Here is a 19,286-nt window from a genome sequence, read left to right as displayed (position 1 = left end):
TTAATCAGTAGTTCAGCAGTTAAAGAAGTTGTGTAAGATGTGTGTGCAATCGGTGACAGTCTCTTAAACAGAGCTTCATGGGCTGTGTGTTCAGACCTTATTTGGGGCTGCCCCGCTGCTCAAGAGTTCACACAATCCTTGTGTCACTGCCTGAGACTTGGGCAAAGATGAGGAGGGAGTCTAGGGTGCCAGGATAGTTCAAAGGAAAGACCAGAAAGAGAGAGAGATATAGAAAAGATTGCGATGGGAAAAAATCCAGGTAGTGAAGACAAGGCAGAAAAAATGAAAGCAGAGAAAGAATGATGGAAGGAGGAGAGGGTTTGGGGAGGGGGGTGGTGATCGTCTATAGCCAATGAAGAACAAGAAAGGAGGATTTCAGGGAGGGTGATGTGCTCAGTCCTGAAGTCACGGCTCACCGTTTCAGCATTCAGACAGACGGACAGGAGAAGACCAACCTGACAGACTCCACACTGTCTAGACTCTTCATTCAGAGGGATGACAAAGAAGAGGACACAAGAAGGCCCGAGAAAATCTTCTATCTGAGTTTCCAGGGGAAGCATATATTGACAGCACAAGGTGGATATTTTCCCTGGACTAAGCTTAGAGTTAGACCTCCAGCCAGCTCACCTGCGTCTGAATTGGGGGGAGGTGAGAGAGGGACGAGGAGGGAAGAGCTCTGAGGCTCCTGTCCCAGCGCACATTCCCAGGTCCAGACAGAACCCCCCCCCTCCTTCCAGGATCAATTATTCATATGCATGAGGTTTCCTGTGTGTCAGGCTGGAACAAGGCGGGCCGCGGTGGCTCAGCTCCAAACTGTGGCACAGTGAGACTGTGAGACAAGAGCTGAAGGAGCAGAAAACAGGCGTACAAGACGGATAGAGGACACACAGAGAGAGAGGGAAAGATTGTGTAAGAGTTGGAGATCAAAGGTCACAACCAGCGGAGGAGAATCATTTTGAGGAGAGTTTTCATTTTGGGGGAGAATGAAGGCTCTGCAGAAGAATCAGGGACGCACTGACCAGATGTTGGGAGCCATGGCTGATGTGCTTACTTCCGTGGCTATGCCCAATCAACAGTGGGTGAGTTGTAGATCTGTTTGTGTATCTACTGGCTGTTTATGTGAAAGCATAATGCCAGAAATTCCAACAGAAAGCAGTAGACACATATGGAGGTATTTCTTCAGGGCTTGTGGAGCGAGCACAACGTCCAGCTTATCTGTGGTAGTTATCATCATTTCAAACCAAGTTTATTTTGTGTCATCTCTATTACTTTGTTCTAAACCTAAAATGGTCAAGACGAACAAGCAAGAGAGAGGAGAGAGAGAGAGAGGGATGGAAGGATTGCTGGTCTCTGTTCAGTGCTTGGGAGGAATCTTGGATGTTTTAGAGGAACAGGAAGCAGAGTAGTGGTGATTAAACCATCTGACCATAAACAAACTCATGCAGGTCTAACGCCTCACTGCAACCAGGCAACTTTCTTTCTTTCTTCCCTTCATCTTCCTCTACCTCTCTTCATTATCTTTTTCACTTTACGTGCATTAAAACAGAACAGGGTCTGGATTACAGGTGATCTGGTTTCCTGAAGTCATGTGTTTTCCTGGTTGGTTGGAGGGAACTATGGCAGCCACATAAAATTTTCATTCTTAAATGTAAATGCTATTCTGTCATCCACCCTAAATGCATATCTACAAAATCAGTACAGTGTCTGCTGTGAATCCATGCACAAATTGCATTTAATGAACTTGATTCAACTACAGTGTGTAGGTTTTGACACAACATCTGGAAAATCATACAGATGTCACAGAGCGTACCAAAAAGTCCAAGTGTGAAAAATGTGTATCTTGATAAATCGTTTCCTCCCTGGAGGAGGGGGACGGGCAAAAAACATAACAGCGATTATAATCTCCCTCCATCCCTGCAGAGGACTGATAACTCCGGTTGCCTCTATTAGCCTCCACTCTGGTGCTGCTGGGCTTTAAATAAAGATTGAGACTTCTGTCTGAGAACCAGTTCTTATCCAAGCTCTGTGGCAAAAAGTTGGACCTCAACGATTTCTGTTGCATTCTTGTTCAGTGTGTAATGGAGAAAAAGGATGAAAAAGACGCAGGGAATAGAGGAAAAAAACAGCCACTGGTATAATGTGTTGTGGTTATGTGACCATAAGCACTCTGTACAATCTTACCATCACTTCCTCTTTGAGAGCAGGGCTCCACCGCTGACAAAGGCATCTCTGTGTGTAGCTCTCAGAAGGGGGTGAGGCGGACCTCCCATCAAGCGAGGAGGAAAAGGGGCCTGCGCAGGGCCAGTGGGAGCCAGAGGGGCTGGAGTGGGAGCAGCCGGCCACTACAACAGAAAACCCAGAGCGCCGAGAAAGAACAGGTAAGACCTGAAAGGGCTGCGCCGAGCGTGACAGACCATTTTGTGACCCCAAGCCCACATTGCTAGTCCAAACATTGGCCCTCACCAAACCAGTAAGAGCTTAGAGACTCACCGAAACACAAACTTCCAGACTCAGCTTTGATTCTTTGTGTGTAACGTCTCAGATTTCTGCACAGTGACATCTAAAACAGCCTGCTCAGCCACTCAATCACTTTCATGAAAAACTCCTGGATACAATACGATTTCTTGATTCAACATTCATGATAAATATACCATGTTGAATCTGTAAGTGTGTACGTGCCACGTGAGCTTTAGTTTCCAGGCCTTTAGTTTCAGCTCAGTCTGTTGCATGTTAGCCATATGCGAATTCAGGATAAAAACAGGCCTGAGTCCCATCTGCCATATCTGATGGTGGTCATTAGGCAGTAATAACTTCATGGAAAGTATCAGATTGGAGTCACCTGAGTGTTGGAAGTTTACTCCTATTAAACTCCACCCTTTGTATCCTCTATTAGCACTGATAGCAGTAAATTGCTTTGCTGTAATGTACCATACATAAGTACGTGACAGAGAGAGAGAGAGTTCTTGTGTGTATGCGTTTACAACACTTTCCAGATGGGGCAAGAAAACATGTTCAGCTGCCTCCCTTCCCCTTCTGCCCCAACACTGTTGGTTGCACTTATTCAGATTTTGCTGTGAAAGGGTTGCGTGCATTGCCATTTTCCTTGAGTGGAAAGGAACAAAAGGAGCTTTGTAGCTGGATCTGGGATTGGGTTAGAGGGAGCGTGTGTGTGTATATATATGGGGGGTTTGGTGGTGTGTACCATGTGGCTGGACCACTAACTGTTGTGCAGAACAGTACATGGTGTACATGAGGGGTGTGAGTGAGGCCAGAGGAAGCTGTCAGAGATGCTTATCTGTAATGGTCCTACTCGGATGGAGTGTGCTGTTGAGGTTAATGCCGCCAAATATTATTTTAACGTACAAAAAAAAAGAGTAAAGAAATGCGTTATTCAGGGCCATGTGGAAGGATGTGAGGACCAAAAGGGAGATTGTTTATTCCAGTTCCAGACAAGCTCCTTTGCTCAGTTGTTTTTGCATAGCCCAATTTCCTCCGGATGGGAGATTGGATGGAAAATCAATGAAACAAAAAGCAGAAAAACATCTGAGCTGCGACAACAAGATACAGACGTTGTCGTAGCCCAGAGTAGGAGAGAAGTATTTACATTTATCTGCTCTCCATATTATTGAACCATGACAAAATTCCCATAATGAAATGTCATGGTTCATGGTTTTATTGTCTAAACGAACAAATTTAATTTTAGCAGAATCTGACACACGATTATCTTAGATACTGGATATTCAGATTTTGAAAATAATACAAATGCAAATATTTTAGTAAATGTCATAATGTGTCAATATTGACCATTGATTCTCTGCTGGTATCCCAGAGATTGCAGTGCAGAGGACATAAAACGTCACAAAACCTTGAATTTTTATGGTTTGTGATGATACAATTTTACATTTTTTCGCTATTTATTTATTTATTTATTTATTTATATACCTGATACACTATTTACAAACATCTTAATGCACCAATTAACAGGCTTGGCAACCTAGAGCTCGAACACCAAACATCAAAAGGTTGATGAGGTGGACATTTGTGTGCAATCACTTACAGTTTTAAATGAGCTTTTTGCCTGCAATGAATTTCCTTTTAGCATAACACTTGCCATATAAATAGATTATTTTTTGTTATTATTACAATAATTAACACAATAATAGTTATTAAAACATACAAACATGTAGAACAGGAGAGATGTGATTACATGTTGCCATGGTTTGACTGGCAGAGGTCGTGGTGTTGTTTCCATCTCTTGCTGTCTCAGTGGAAAGGAAAAGAGGAGAGGCCCCTGCTTTCTTTAAAGGCGAGGTTCATAGGGCCATAAGGGGCCATCTGGTACATGTTAGAAACAAGATGCCTGCTCGTGGCTTCCCAGGAATCACAGGACTTTGCCAACCTCCACGAATTTAGATCCTTTTTTTCAAGTCTTCCCATTTTTCAATTCTTACTTTGCTCTTCTTCGTCTTCTTGGTAGTGAATATTACTACAGTTTGACTTTCTCTTTTCCTTTGATCATCTCTTGGTTTTCTCTCTCTTCTCCCTCATTGTCTTCTCCAATACCTATGGATCTCTTCTTTTACTTTTTCATAGCGCAATGTCTTCAGCAGTGGTATTTTAAGCCTGGCTTCTCAGTGCACAGAGCTGCTGATCATATTTCTCTCAAATCTCATAATTTTTCCCCCTGTCTCTTGGCTTCTTGGACTCCCAGCCATATAGTTCATGTCCCCAGACAATATGTGTCTACAGTGTCTGTTTCGTAACACTGATCTGTGATGGATGGCCACGTGTGTCCGCACACTCTGTGTTTTATGATGTTGTCTTTTTCAAGGTAAAATGCATGAAGCCACATCAACAGGAAACTGCACTGAACCAGTAAAAATAACAGTGTTGCATGCGCACACTGCTCATGTGTACAGACACACACACTATGGATGTCTCTATTTAACTTTGAATGTGCTCGTTTGCAACTTAAAACACATGCTTATTATTAGTGTAGAAAAAGTTATGCCAATGAACTGTGTTATTTATAGGAAATATGATATTCTGTTAGACAAGCAGAAGTAATGATGAACATTTATGGGAACATAATATGAAGAACAGTTACATAATATGCTCTCTACCATACATTTTTCACAGTCAACACACACAGAGTTAAACATGAATGTCTTTTTCTTTCATGAAATCCTGAAATAAGTCAGTTATGTTTTTGGGAGGCGTATGTACCCAGCACAAATGACGTGACATCGTTCAGCATGTTCATAAGACAATGTGAGGTAAAGATGTAGAAAAAGCATGCTCTTGTCCATATCGGGTTTTGTAGGAGGCTGGGAGAGTGTGCCATCCGAGGACAAGTGCGGGTCCCAGAGGACCCTGGGCCTGAACTATGTGTGGGTGTGTGTGTGTGTGACCTTAAATGGGCAGAGATCAACCTGATCATCATATTGTGCTGTAAGGGCCAGAAATTACACAGCATGACCTCACACGAGTGGATGGTGATTCTGGAAGTGTGTGTTTATTTACATGATTATAATATATCACGTGTTGTGTATTGTACTGCACAACAGGTGTAAAAACCTAACTATTACCTACCTGCTGCCTCCTACTACATAAATAGCAAATAAATTACCGTAAATATTTGAAAATCTCTTCCAGGTACTGTCTGTGTTCCTGTGTGATGGCAAAATCGTTTGATATTCTATATCTGTAGCCCTGATGTTGTTGTAAAGAATAGACAAAGAACAGTCCTGATTCTGATATCTGCACCTTTGACCTATAGATCTGACCTTTTCCGAAAAGTCTTCTTGTGAAATAATGGCTCTTAACCTCAATATATGTGGACTTCTTCCCACAGTTGCTGTTGAGTCTGCACTAAGTGATTGTTTGGCCACTTGGGGTCAGTGGGAAAAGTTATGAACACAACATTGACATACCATCACCTTTTAAGTTGACATGAACAACAGTTGCTTATTTACACATCCAGCAGCTACAAAGCAACATTATCATTTCATTGTAGTCGTGTTTCTGACTACCTGGTAAATGTAAGTCCAATATTCACTGTCTTTTAGCTCTGGTTTTGGTCTCTACCAACTCTTGAGGGAAATATCTGGCTCTTTAGCTTCTTTTGGTATGATGGGGAGCAGCAGATTCGGATGATAATAGGTACATCACTACAAGCGACCCCTTCATATTGACACAGTGCTCTTATAAAAATAATGATTATAGCTGCTTTAAAGAATTGAGGATCACAGGTCTATCATAAGCTTATGTGAGCTGCCCTGGTAGTATGACTGTGTGGTGAAAGAGTGCCACCTGTATCTAACCCCCCAAAACCTGAAACATGTGAATCATGCCCTCTTACATGAATAACTACATTAAAAAAAGTATTAACGTGTGTATTTTTGTAGAATTAACTTGTAGAAGTTCATGTTGTGTTTCAGCAAAGTGGGTCAGGCTAGGCTGGCTGGAAGGCGCAGGTCAGACAGGTCACTCAGACACCTCACAGGCCACTGCTCCACAGCACAGCTGGCATTTAGACCACAGACTGACCTGGAAGGAAGGAGGCAGATGGAGACACATAAACACAGTCTTACAGGCACACATGCATCCACACACATTAATGTACTTATGTGCTCCCAAATGTGCAACGTACACTCACAACAAAGCTCAGGAATACTCACTTGCAATTTTATTAGCTTATATGAGGATTCATGGCATGATTCAGACTGTATTTCAATGTAGCAGAAACACCATCTCTAAATCTCATTTAATGACAGAAAATCTCTTCCCCTTGACAGTAAAACCGCTGGTCTCAGTCATTATTAATCAAAGATAAAGCGGGAGGTGTCTCTCCATGTGTGGTCCCTTGGTTTACTTTTGTTTAATTAACATTTTCTCCTTTGGGTGGCGTTTTAGCTCAGGCTTAAGCCTTGAACACAGTCAGCAGCAGTCCCAGTGTCTCAGTGCTAGCATGCTGCTTCTAGAGCAAGGTTCACAGACCAGCTCCAGAGAGGTAAAAGAGAGAAGGGCTGTTGGTCAGGTAGAGGAGGAAGTTTTCCAGTTTAAATAGTATCAGTGGTTTGTTGGAAAAAAGAGGGGCTGGATGGGGAAAAGTTGGTAGTGTGTTTGTACAAAGAGTGTCTGTGTGTGTGCTTGTAATTGTGGGTGGTGCGTGAGTATTGTGGATGTTTTTGAGAAACAAATCTCCACCGGTGCTGCACCTCCCCTCTGTGTAGTGCAGAGCTCCTGCTGCCTGAGAGCTGCACTGCATGGTGAGGAATAACAGTGGGAGGTACTGAGTGGTACACACACACACACACACACACACACACATGCAGGCACACGCACAGCGCAACACACCTGTCTGTCTCCCTGGTGTATGCCAGCAGTGTAGTAGTCTAATTGGACAGGAACAGCAGCTCTCTGCAGACCAGCAGGACAGAAGAGAAGAGAACAAGACAGTTACTCTGTGACTTCTGCTCCATGATGGGACCTCAGCCAGGAACCAAAAAACCTCCCCCTCTCACCGGCTTGTCCAGAATGCCAGTTTGCCTTAATTGGCGCTCAGCTGAGAGATGAAGGGAGGAAGAAAGAGAGCGAGAGAGAGCGAGAGAGAGAGAGAGAGAGAGAGAGAGAGAGAGAGAGAGAGAGAGGAACTACGGGAGAAAAAGCGAGGGAGTGGGAGGAAGGAAAATGAAATCTAAGTGAGCATATTTTGGCAGGATTTCAGCTGGCTGATGGGGTGAGGAGAGGGTAATGTCAGTGGGGGGTTGGGGAACACACTGCGAATAAGCAACTGCATATCTGCTGAACTGAGACGTGCTGTAGCTATTAGTATGCATGCTTATGTCATGCGAATTCTGTGTATTTGCCTGTTCCCTCTGTAGTTTCAGTGTGTGTACATTATACTGTACATTATGAATGACATCACCCCAGCAGGGTGTGTTTGCAATATGTGTTTTCCAAGAATGTCACTACAAAAAAGAACATTAGCAAATTATGTGCATCTACATGAACTGATTTACATTCATAAATCATACTTGAGATTACTCTGTGACATACTGTATCCTACACAGAGTGGAAAGACGATACACTCTCGAAAACACACACATCCATCTACTCGCGGGCTAATCTTCAGACAAGCCTCTACGTCCATGGCGGTGTGAACGCACATGTATAGATTTTATTCATCCTTGATCGCTGTAGCCGTCCAGCTCTCTCTCTCCACATCTGCACCAGAGTACGTGTGCGGATGAATCATCTCTTAGTGTGCGTGCGTGTGTCTCGTGTGGGAGATGGAGAGAGGGGGAAGGAGTGAGGGAGCCAAGGGGAGAGATAAAAGGAGAGAGATGAATGGGTGTTAATGCACGCCTCACCTCACCCCCCACTCCACCCTACAAGCCAGTGGAGGAACATTTTTTCCACGTTTCTGTTAACATTCAGGGCTTTGTACTCGTCTCCTGGGCCAATTTCAGTGTTCATTTATTCAAAGGTGATACTGTAGGTGCTGATACACAGGAATACGATTATCAGTCACAAAGATTTGCATTAAATATACCAACTACATGTCAGGTTTGGCCATTCTGTGTGTTCCTCAGGGAAATATTCCATATTCCAAACATTTGTGATATTGTTATTGCAGAAAATATTGATCAATGAAAGTAGAATAAAGACAAAATGTTCATGTTTGCTTTTATTTGGCAGCATGCCAAGTGAGTGAACCAACCAATCAACCTTATGCAACAAGTTCAAATGCCCCCTACTGGGTGCCTTGCAGAAACACACTCTGGCATCCTCTAACTTCTGAGCACTCCTGCATTCACTTCATGAATTTTGAATGCATCTCAAGAGCAATGTATTCTTCATTATCTCCCTCCACTGTGTAGTGTGTGTTTGTGTAGAGTGATAGTGCGGCAGGCAGCGTCTGCTCAATGTGTAATGCTTTGCCCTCGGATTCCTGTCTCGGTGTCTTCGTTTTATCGTGTTTCTTTTAAACCCTCTGTTCTGTTCTGCTGTCAGCTCTATTGTTTCTCAGCCCGCTTTGAATTGTGCTCCTATGCTCAGACAGTGTTTGGCAGCCATATCAGCATCAGACAAGTGGAGACATTCAGCAGCGCTGTTCAATATTCCTCTGGTGAATTGCCCCTTCAATCACAGTCGCTTAAAGCATCCATTATAAGGAAAGCAAGGGAGAGATGGAGGGAGGGCCGGGAGGGGGGAGGATTGTGATCTGTAAGTGTTGCATGTGGCAAACCAGTGTGCTGCCTGAACCTGAGAATATATGACGTATCTGTCACTGGGGTTTCTCTCTCGTGTGAAGAACTTTCTTCTCTTACACGTTATAGCTGCTTTAGTTTGCCCTGTATGTTAGTGAGTGAGGGACAAGAAACGGACAGATGGTGAGACAGTAAAGTCTAATGCAACTGTATGTGTGTGTGTACTCTACTTGTGTGGCTAATGGGTGAGGCAGCCAGGCTTCTCTGTTTGCTCTGACTGTCTCCTGTAGACAACAGAAACATCTTGACAGCAGCCTGCCACCACCCTGTCACTGTGGAGAGGTGGATGCTGGAGAGACAGCCCCGCCAACAATTGAAGAACCTGACAATGCACCACAGCGATGTGCGAATGCGCGCGTGTTGGTTCGGTGCCAGCCGATACTCAGGCTTCTCTTGTTTCCGTAGATGCCCCCAAAGAGGAACCTGAGTGGGTGCTGTCACGCTGGCTCATTTTCGTTGCAGCAGTCGGGCGGTGATCTCCACACAGCCAGATCGTAGCATGTGTGAAAGCAGCATGTCGTGATGAGTGCTGCAAAAGTCAGATGAGATCACATACTGAGTCATAAGCTCAGCAGCTTCAGGCCCAAGAAATGCTGTTTGTTGGTCAGAAAATAATTGGTTGGGTCTCAGAACATGCAGTATTTCATAGTGGTGTTATGACCAACCTCTTTCCTTTTCCTGCCACTGTCGGTTACGTTTGAGTTGTTTTCTTTGGATAAGCCTGCTATACTTACTGACATTTCAACAGACTCTGATTTCATCTGTAAGGAAAGCTGATGAGTTGTAATTTAGCGTTGATTGAGTTCAATCTGCTCTGCTGTAAAGCACACATCTAAATATGGTACACTTAGTGTGTATATGTTGGCTGCAATTACTCAGCCTCTGCAGCTTCTAGGTTTATCAAACTGATTTAGAGGACACCAAAAACCAAAAAACATAATTATGACCATGATGATGAAAAGCTTCATGAAGACTGGTAGATTGTGTGTGTGTGTGTGTGTGTGTGTGTGTGTGTGTGAGTGGGTGTGTGCGTGTGTGTGTTTGTGTGTGTGGGAACAGATACAGTTCTGTGTTTCACCCTTGAGACACACAACCCCCCCAATAAGATATGCTCTAATACCAAAAACAAATTCCCATGTATACACTGTCTAATAATATGAACACTCATTCAGTCTCTCTCTCTCTCTCTCTCTCTCTCTCTCTCTCTCTCTCTCACACACACACACACACACACACGTGCACACACAACCACACACACACACACACACACACACACATACACACACCAAGAATGCCAACACGGCAACATTGTGAAATTCGAGACTGCCTTCTCGCTCCATGGAAACACAAAGAGGAAAAAAAAAAGAACATGCCGGCCCCATGATCATAAATGAACACAGAAGTCGATATTGGAGCTGCCCCAGCCAGGAAAGCCCACTGTGATCCATGAAGTGAACACACACACACACACACACACACACACACACACACACTTTAACTGCCAGAAAGTGTGACACACTTACATCACACGCTGCTGATGACAGTGTCGTCGCCTTACTGGAAAAAAAACGTGACACCTTCAACCCTACATGGCCTCTCCTCTTCTCTGTAAATAGCATTATGTATCATTACAGACCTGGGGGGGTGGGGGGGTTGTAATATTTCCAGGGTGAGCTCTTGAGCAGACACTAGAGAGGTCTCGGAGTTGGACAGTTGGGGACAGCAGACGAGAAGCAGAAGGGAGCAGAGGAAAAACAGCTGAGAGCAGAGAAACAGAGGACAGGAAGAGAGAAAATTGGGCGAGTGGGAACCTTATCCTGGAATAGCCAGCAACTAGAGCTGCAGACTCCACCCATCTCACCCCTCCCCTTACTCTCTCTCTTTCTCTCTCTCTCCCTCCCTCACTCACTATCTCTCCCTCTCTCTCTCTCTGAAGCAGTCTCCCAGTCTGTCATTTGACCAGGCAGTTCACAGAGGCGAGAGCTCAGCACCAAAAAGAAAACAGAGGGGGAAAAAAAAGAGAGACAGAGGGAAGGCAGCACATTCAATAATAACGACAAGCTGGCTAGAATGTTTCCTTGGCTGTTTATCACCAGCTGAAAAACACTGTGAGTGTGTGGATTTCTTCTTGGCTGCTGCTTTTGTGGACTCCTCTTTTTCCTCTTCTTCTCGGCCTGGATGTGTGGGCTTTTTAAGTCTGTCTACAGTCAACTGAGGAGGAGGAGGATCAACTGACACCTTCTTGGGGATTTACACTTTGAGGAGTAAACCTCTGCTTGTGTGAGGGTGAGAGAGGGAGACTGAGAGAGAGAGAGAGAGAGAGAGGGTGGGGGGGGGAAAGTGAGAGAGTGCCGGGCCATGCCCACCTCTGCTCATGGTTCAGCAGCATGAAAGGGGGCCACCATCACCATCGCCATCACCGAGGCTGTGGCTGCCAACACTTGTTCCGTAAAGTCCTGGCCAAGTGTGGCTGCTGCTATGCCCGAGTCAGAGGTCAGTGTCACACACTTACACACACTTACACACATAAACACAACCACAACACATAGAAAAATGTTGATTTTCATCAAGCTTGTCATTGTCAGTCTAAGTTTCTTTCTGCTGAGCTTGGTACTGTACTTTAAAAAGCCTTTTGAGAGTCTGTTTGTTCTTTTTGTGCGTGACTAGAAGCAATAACTCCAATAACTCTCCTCCTTCCATTTAATATCTCCGCATTCACTCGCTCATCTTCTCCTCCTCCTCCTCCTACACATTTTCTTAGACATCCACCCATCTCTCCCATATCTCTCCTTCCATTCCTGTGAGCGTATGCTAATGGTTTAAGTGTAAGCCTCAGTCCTCACGCCTGCTCCCTCCACCGCCAGCTAAAGCAACAGATGTGTGTCACATTCACATCAGAGCAGGAGAGAAGTCCTTCCTACAGATACACAGCGAGGAACAGGGAAGAGGACACACATCACACATTCTTCCAGTAAAAATAGAGAAGTAAAGAGAGACAGACAGTGTGTGTGTGTGTGTGGGGGGGGATTTGTAAAGTGTCCTCATCATGATGAGTGTGTGTCAGTTGGGTATGTGCAGCACGTGGATGGATGAAACACACGGGGGGACTGAGCCACTCTGAAACATTCCTCTACCCCAAACAGTGAGAGCTGAACAAAACAGCAGTAATCTCCCCTCTCTCTCTCTGTCTCCCTCCAACTCTCCTGTTTGTTGTGATGAACTACAGCAGGAATAGCAGCAGCCCATTAGAATAGTGTGGTTGAGTAAAAGCAGCAGGTGGCATGATATGTAATAACAACAAGGCTGGTGAGCGCACACAGACCGCCACGCCGCTTCTTTTAGAGTTTATATTAAAAGAAAACTCAGTGCTCACTGTAACCTCCAGCTGACAGCAGGAAAAATGAGGAATCAAATCTCTCTGTCTATGTTTTCTATCTGTCAGTTGCATTTCCCTGTCCCTGTCGCTGTCTTGAGCACACACATGAATTCAATTCAATTCAATTTTGTTTATATAGCGCCAAATCACAACATAAGTCATCTCATGACACTCTGCAAATAGAGCAGGTCTAGACCGTATTCTTTATAATGTTATTACAGAGACCCAACAGTTCCCACCATGACGACCTCTGTCACTGTGGCTCGGAGGCAAAGTTAAAACAACAACTGTGTCTAATAGCACTATATGAGTTTACGCTGCGGTGCCATGCTGTGTGTTTGTTCTCTTTTTACAAGCCTACATCAAAGGGATAAACAGTTGACCTGCCTGCTGAGGCTCTGTGCATATGGGGGGGGGGGGGGCTCATGAAGTAGGCTTTCATATTATTGGCAAGCATTGTTGGATACATACCTCAGATTCCTTCAGTTTAATCTCTTATGTAATGGATATTCTCCTTTTCAATAGCCTGCAGCTCCCCACTGCACCTCCACCGTGTTATCATAGCAAATACACGCACACTTAGATCATAATGTATAAACATGTGGGGGATTGAACGGATGAAACACTTCAGGCTATTAAAAGAAATCTCAGTAAACGTGCTTTGTGAATACATTATTCCAACACGCCAATAGTGTTGGATTCTTTTAAACAGCCTTTAACGTATCAGGAGGCTGTTTTTGTGTCCAGCATGACGAGATGAAATGTTTTATACCTAACAGTTAAAAGCAGAAAACCCTCTTGATCTCACTTTACAATCTGAGCAGGAGAAATATGAGCGCTCTGCCCCCTCTGGGGAAGCCACATTATAAAGCTACAGTAGTCTCTTAGAGTAACTTAACTATTAATGTGAAGCCATGTGCTCTACAAAGCCTCCTCATAGAGAATGTAAAGTACATTTCTGTGTTGCTACCACTGGTTTGGTCCTGCTGGTATGTTGAGGAGCTCACATACAGTCCTCTACTGTTTCTATAATTAACACGATGTCAGGGGGAAAAGCCTCAGCTGTGATGGATTTTTTTAATAGCACTTCCTCTTTCTCTCCTTTTTAAAAAATCTCATCTCTTTACAACTCTGTCCCTTTTCTGCCATTTTATCTGATACATTTGACTTTTCCAACTCATTTATTGTGTCTTTTTCTGCATCGGGAACTTGTCCAACGGGAGCTAAACTCACACTCAGGACCCTGTTGTTTCTGTTGTGGTGTTTATAAGGAAAACACTGAACAATGCAGGTCTGACTTCACCAGCCAAGGTCCTCAGCACTTCTGGCGGTCCCAAGACAATGTTCCTGCGGGTCAAGCATGTCGCAGTATCAAATCGTGTCTATGTTTGACTATAGAAGAGTTCTTTTTCATGAACATGAGCTGAAGCTGTGACTGCTTTCTCTAAGCTGAGATCAAAATACAAAAGGCTTAGTGTGAGCTGCCAGATTTCTTATGTGACACTGATATCAACCTCAAGCAAAGACTATCCTCTTCATAGCCATTTCTATCTCAGTGACATGCTGTCTCGCTCTATTGTATCGAACAAAACTGTTTACGATGCATCTACACCGCTCATTGATTCTAAAAAAGTCACTCCATTGACATAAGAGGAAATTATAGTGTACTGCATGATTCATTCCCTACTTAGGCATAATAACACTTACTTGTACGCTGGATGATGACACACAGTGCAGTATGCCATTATGTCACACCATGTGTACCCCGGCGTATGCCTTCATTCACACGCACACATTCAGATCAGCACGCTCACATGAAGCAATCAGGGAATGAATGACTAAACTTGAAGTAATTTCAGCTGCTGTCACTCAGACTAAATGACTTGCCCAACATGGTCATTAGACCCGCTTCTAACCAATTCACTTTCATGCAAAAAAGGGACTGCAGTGCGTCAGGAAAAGAAGGGGCGAATCAATGGCTTTCTGTGGCCTTATATGGACTGTCCTGCTACACATTTTTTCCCCCACTTCTTAATCAATGTGTGATGAAACAGGAGCCCAAGCAGTAGAGTCCTTAGCGAAGCAGGATAATGCATGAATGTGCGTAGGGGTGGTGTTTGTTGTTGCAATGTGCGTGTTGCAGGTTTATTAAAGGACTGACAAGCGCCAAAAGGCATTAAGAATTGAGTTGGAGGAAATATAATACAATAAATAAACACGAGGGGGCAGGGAGGGGTGGGATTATTGATCTGAGCAGCGCTCAGTATGACCCAGAAAGATGGACAGGTGGAGAGATGGGTATAATGAAAAAGAAAAAGCATGATGCTCTGATGTCAGCGCTGCTCTGCACAGCACATTAGCAGATTGGCTGCCAGAGGGCCATTAGTGAGGGTCTCCTTCCCAGCAAATACGGTTGACAAACCATTTAAAGATACATGGTGTGCCAAAGATATTGTCTTCAATTTCCTCCATAGGCAAGAGTGAGGAAATACAACCTGTGGATTCAGCAAATCAAATCTGGTAGAAGGGTTGTATTTTGGTTTGTAATATGCAAGGGAAAGGTGGGATGAAGGAAGTGTTGCTCCTAATATCAGAGCTCACAGCACTGAATAAACATGTGTTTGCTCCTTTTTGAGAATCAAATAGCAACTCTGAAACAAAGGTAGGAATTCTCATGAAAAACCTCTGCAAACTCCCAATGATCACACTTGCAATGTTTTCCTTATACATAAATGGTAATGTTAAACATGATATATGCCGCTGCATTCAAAGCAAACACAATCACTTCCACATTGCATCTTTGCTGCAGCACAGCCTCCCACACACCTAATGGTATTTGGGATGCACCCTGAGGTACATGAATGCAGGCTGTCAGAGAGACAGAGGAAACAACAGACAGATAAGGACCGAAGTAAGATCACACTTAAATGAGGCAGGTCGTCAGCCCATATGGAAATGAATATATTTTGAATATATACCTCCTTTTACCAATTTAGCTTCAGATTTTCATTAAACTGGCTCATCAGAATGCATTTGAAAATAGCCATATTAAAATATGCACAGCATTTCTGTGTCTGAAATGTGGTCCAGAAAAGCACATAACCTGAATGTGTCAGAAAAGATATATTTGAAATGTCTTTTTTAAGCAGCTTAAAGGCAAAATATACAATTGAATAAGACAATGCACCTCTGAAATGTGTTTCAAATTGGTTTGGCATACATTTGCAACAGTTTTAAAATGCAGTTTTGATAAGAAATACATGAACAGACTTCACGAAAGAGATTGGAAATTAGTTACAATAATACATTACATCGATCAAAACATATAAAGTTACACACATTTTGGAATGTAATTTTTCCACATGGGATGAGGAATAATGCAGGAAAACTGTAGAGTTTTAGCTTCATAAGAAAGCTCTGACTTTACCTATATTAACAGGTAACAGGTTTATCCGAGCCTTCTGTCACTCTCTGCCTCTCTTCTGTCATACACACAGATATCTTGAGTTACTTAGTTTACTCAGCATGTCCCTGTCGTGTTCCCACATTGAGGCAGTAAGCAGCTTTAGCTGTGTCTGGAAGTTTACGTTAAAGATGACTTGGCTGCAGCCGCAACAGTGGCACACCAACTAAAACAACTTTACCATCTGTGGACCCAAAATATCCATCTCTTCCTCCATAACTATTTCTGTCTCTCTCTACTCATATCACTTTCTTTCTCTCTTTATGTTTCTCTTCCTTTATGTCTCTCTAAAGAAGGAAAAAGTCTATGTGGTGCCTTGTGCATGCACTGTGCATCTATACGTGTTCCCTGTGCATCTGTGAGTCTGTTTATTTCTGAGTGTTGACTCATGCATGCAGTGGGTTAGGACAAGGATCCCCCCCAGCAATGACACACACACACACACACACACACACACACACACACGTACACACACACAACGGCATACACATATATTTACATGGTTGAATGGCAGAGACAGAGAGAACAGAGGCATATGAGGAAAAGCGTAAAAATTCAAAGAACATTAAATGGAACTATAACTGCCTCTCTATCCATTTAGTGTCTATGTGTGTGCCCACTGCATAGACGCACACATGTAATATACATGCATCTGCATCGTAGGCTACATACTGTACAATTATAACTGAACTATACAAACAAAATAACAAACATCTTCAATATAATCCAATACTTAAGTCCTGCAAATTTATTTCTGAAACTTATATTTGTTGAGAAATATCAGAAAGTTGTTGTGAAGTTGTTATTTGATCATTAAAATGTTTTCATTATCGATTCATCTGCTAAATATTCCTTTGATCAATTGTTTGGTCTAAAATGTCAGAAAATAGTGCTGCTGTGATGCTTGTTTTGCTCGACCAACAGTTCAAAACCTCAAAACATAAAGAGTTAACCATCACATAAGACAAAGAAAAGCAGCAAATTCTCACAATTAGAACAGATTTATCGATCATCTAAAGACTTTGCGATAAATTCTGATCATTTCAATTCAAAAAAATAAATTGCATTTCTTTGTGTTCCTGTTATTCTGTTCACCCCTTGTACTTTTCAGCTTTTTGTGTTCAGCTTCAACACATCGCTCATTTGCTGCAGTTTCCAGGCGATTTAACATAAAAATCACCCGCCCTCCTTCTCACACTAGTCAGAGTGCGTGATGTGTTCCAGCTCCTTGGGCCTGGTAGGGTTCAGTGTCTTGCTCAAGGGCACTTCAGCCCATGTGGCTGTTTTCAGACATGGGACCTTGATCCCCAGAGGTCCCTTCGCTAACCTGTGACCCCAAGACCCATGAATAATTTTGATAACAACTTGAGTATGCTTTTGACAGAAAGCAGCCCTGTTGGCAAACACGAGGGAAAATTGCCGTGACGGGACCAGAGTGTCTTTTTTTATGTCTCAGCTGGAGAACCGTCTTTGTCATCAGCTTATAAGGCAGACTTCAGACATTATGGAAAAAGCAACAAAAATAGCTGAAAATTAAGGTATGCTGCTGGACTGCTGTGGCCCAGCCTTGTGTTCGGCTGTCTGAGATATTTTTAAACTTTGCACCCCAGCCCACCCTCCACCTCGTCATCTCCTCTCTCTCGCCCCCTCCCACCCAACCCCCTGTCTCCTCTCTGCTGTGCAACTGATCTCCTCCATATTGTTTAAAAAGGACACACAGAGAGGCAGAGAGAGAGAGAGAGAGAGGACGAGGAGACTTGTCCTTTACCCAGTGCTCCCAGTCTCCCAGCTGGATGAAGAAATCACCCAGTCTTAATTTTGGGCTGAATGTTGCATGATTTGCCGGCTTGGAATGTGAACACCAAGTGGAGCATTAAGACCAATCCTGGGGCATTCTTGCTCCTCTCTCCCAGCTCTCTCTCTCTCCCTCTCTCTCTCAGACTGGTCGGCATATGGCCAGTCAGACGGTTATTAATTATGTCCTCTCCCCTTTTCACTATTTTCACCATGTCCGTTTTTCACAGTTCATTCTCCTTTCCTTTTTGCTCTACTAAACGGCCTTGCCCTGACATATTTCCAGGTCTCCCGTGCACTTCTTCTCCTCCTATATCTACCACTTTCTTTTCTCTCTCCCCCCCCCCCCCCTCTTCCTCCGGGCGCTGTTTGTAAACGTGCAGAGGAGAAGAATGAGGGAACAAATTATGAAACACAGGAGTGCATTCCATACCTTGTTTAGAAAGAATTCTCCTACAGCACAGAGGGGGAGAGGAGCCACTTCCCCCTGCGATTCTACCCCCACTTTCAGCCCATATGGGTCTTTTTATGTCTGTAGCCTTTAGGGGTGTCTATGACATTTGTTCTTGCCATACCAAAACTTACCCCTTATGGTGTTTTACTCACTCCTTCATGTGCTCTATCGTATCTCTGTCTATACACACACTTTCCGAACATCTTTTCACCCAGCAAGATTGAAACATGCTGTAAGTCTTAGCAACAGGTTGACTACAACGGTTACTACAGTGTCCCCTCAGGCTGTCAGAGTAGAGAAGTACTCTGATTGTGGCTGCTCTCCTCTGCAGTTCTCCCCAGAGGATACTTGATAGAGGCCTCGCTGAGAAACTTTCCAAAACAGCGCACAAAGCAAAGCAAACAATGGAAAGGGGACAATATTGAAAGTGATGTGTTGTGTTGAAGAAGTGGGCTTGAGCTTTGACTACCATTCAGATGAGCTGAGCATGCTGATGCTGTGTTAACTGACCCCAAGAACAACTGCCTGTTGTGTCTGAGACAGGCTACCTTGTTCTTAATCAAACTTACAGTTGAAACAGTGGATATCAGGGCCCAACCAGTTTGTTAGTGGCAAATGCTAAAGTCAGCCCTGAACCCTTTGCTTTTACTGTAAGATAAGTATATAGTAGAGTATTGCTGTTGTGTTGGCTTCTGACCTGAATCCCTCCCTCTTGTTTGTTGCAAGTTCAGGGTTCATCAGTTGCATAAAAGTCAAATTATTGAGTATCCTGATTATTACTAAATCACAAAATGAATTCTGGGTAGATAAAGACTCTTTTCAAACTAATAAACATAGCTGGTCTGGCTTCTCTGTTTACTCCAGCAGAAAACCTGTGTCTCGCGGAAGAATGTAAACAGTTAAAAACATTTGTTTTACTGGGAA

The 19,286-nt window shown here is 43.6% G+C and overlaps 1 protein-coding gene across 1 annotated transcript in view; it reads left to right on the top strand.

The window, feature by feature from the left end:
* Positions 1-905: 905 nt before the first annotated feature.
* arhgef25a (Rho guanine nucleotide exchange factor (GEF) 25a) overlaps positions 906-19,286 on the top strand; it is a 43,018-nt gene continuing 24,637 nt past the window's right edge. The window contains exons 1-2 of the mRNA XM_070910396.1: positions 906-1,079; positions 2,240-2,378. Of these exons, the coding sequence (XP_070766497.1) occupies positions 984-1,079; positions 2,240-2,378 (235 nt within the window). The 5' untranslated portion in view covers positions 906-983. The remainder of the gene's footprint in view (positions 1,080-2,239; positions 2,379-19,286) is intronic.

This window comes from Enoplosus armatus, chromosome 8 (genome assembly GCF_043641665.1).
Source record: "Enoplosus armatus isolate fEnoArm2 chromosome 8, fEnoArm2.hap1, whole genome shotgun sequence".
In the NCBI taxonomy this organism is placed as follows: domain Eukaryota; kingdom Metazoa; phylum Chordata; class Actinopteri; order Centrarchiformes; family Enoplosidae; genus Enoplosus; species Enoplosus armatus.
Note: the sequence above shows the minus strand (reverse complement) of the source record. Positions and strands in the feature narration are given on the sequence as shown.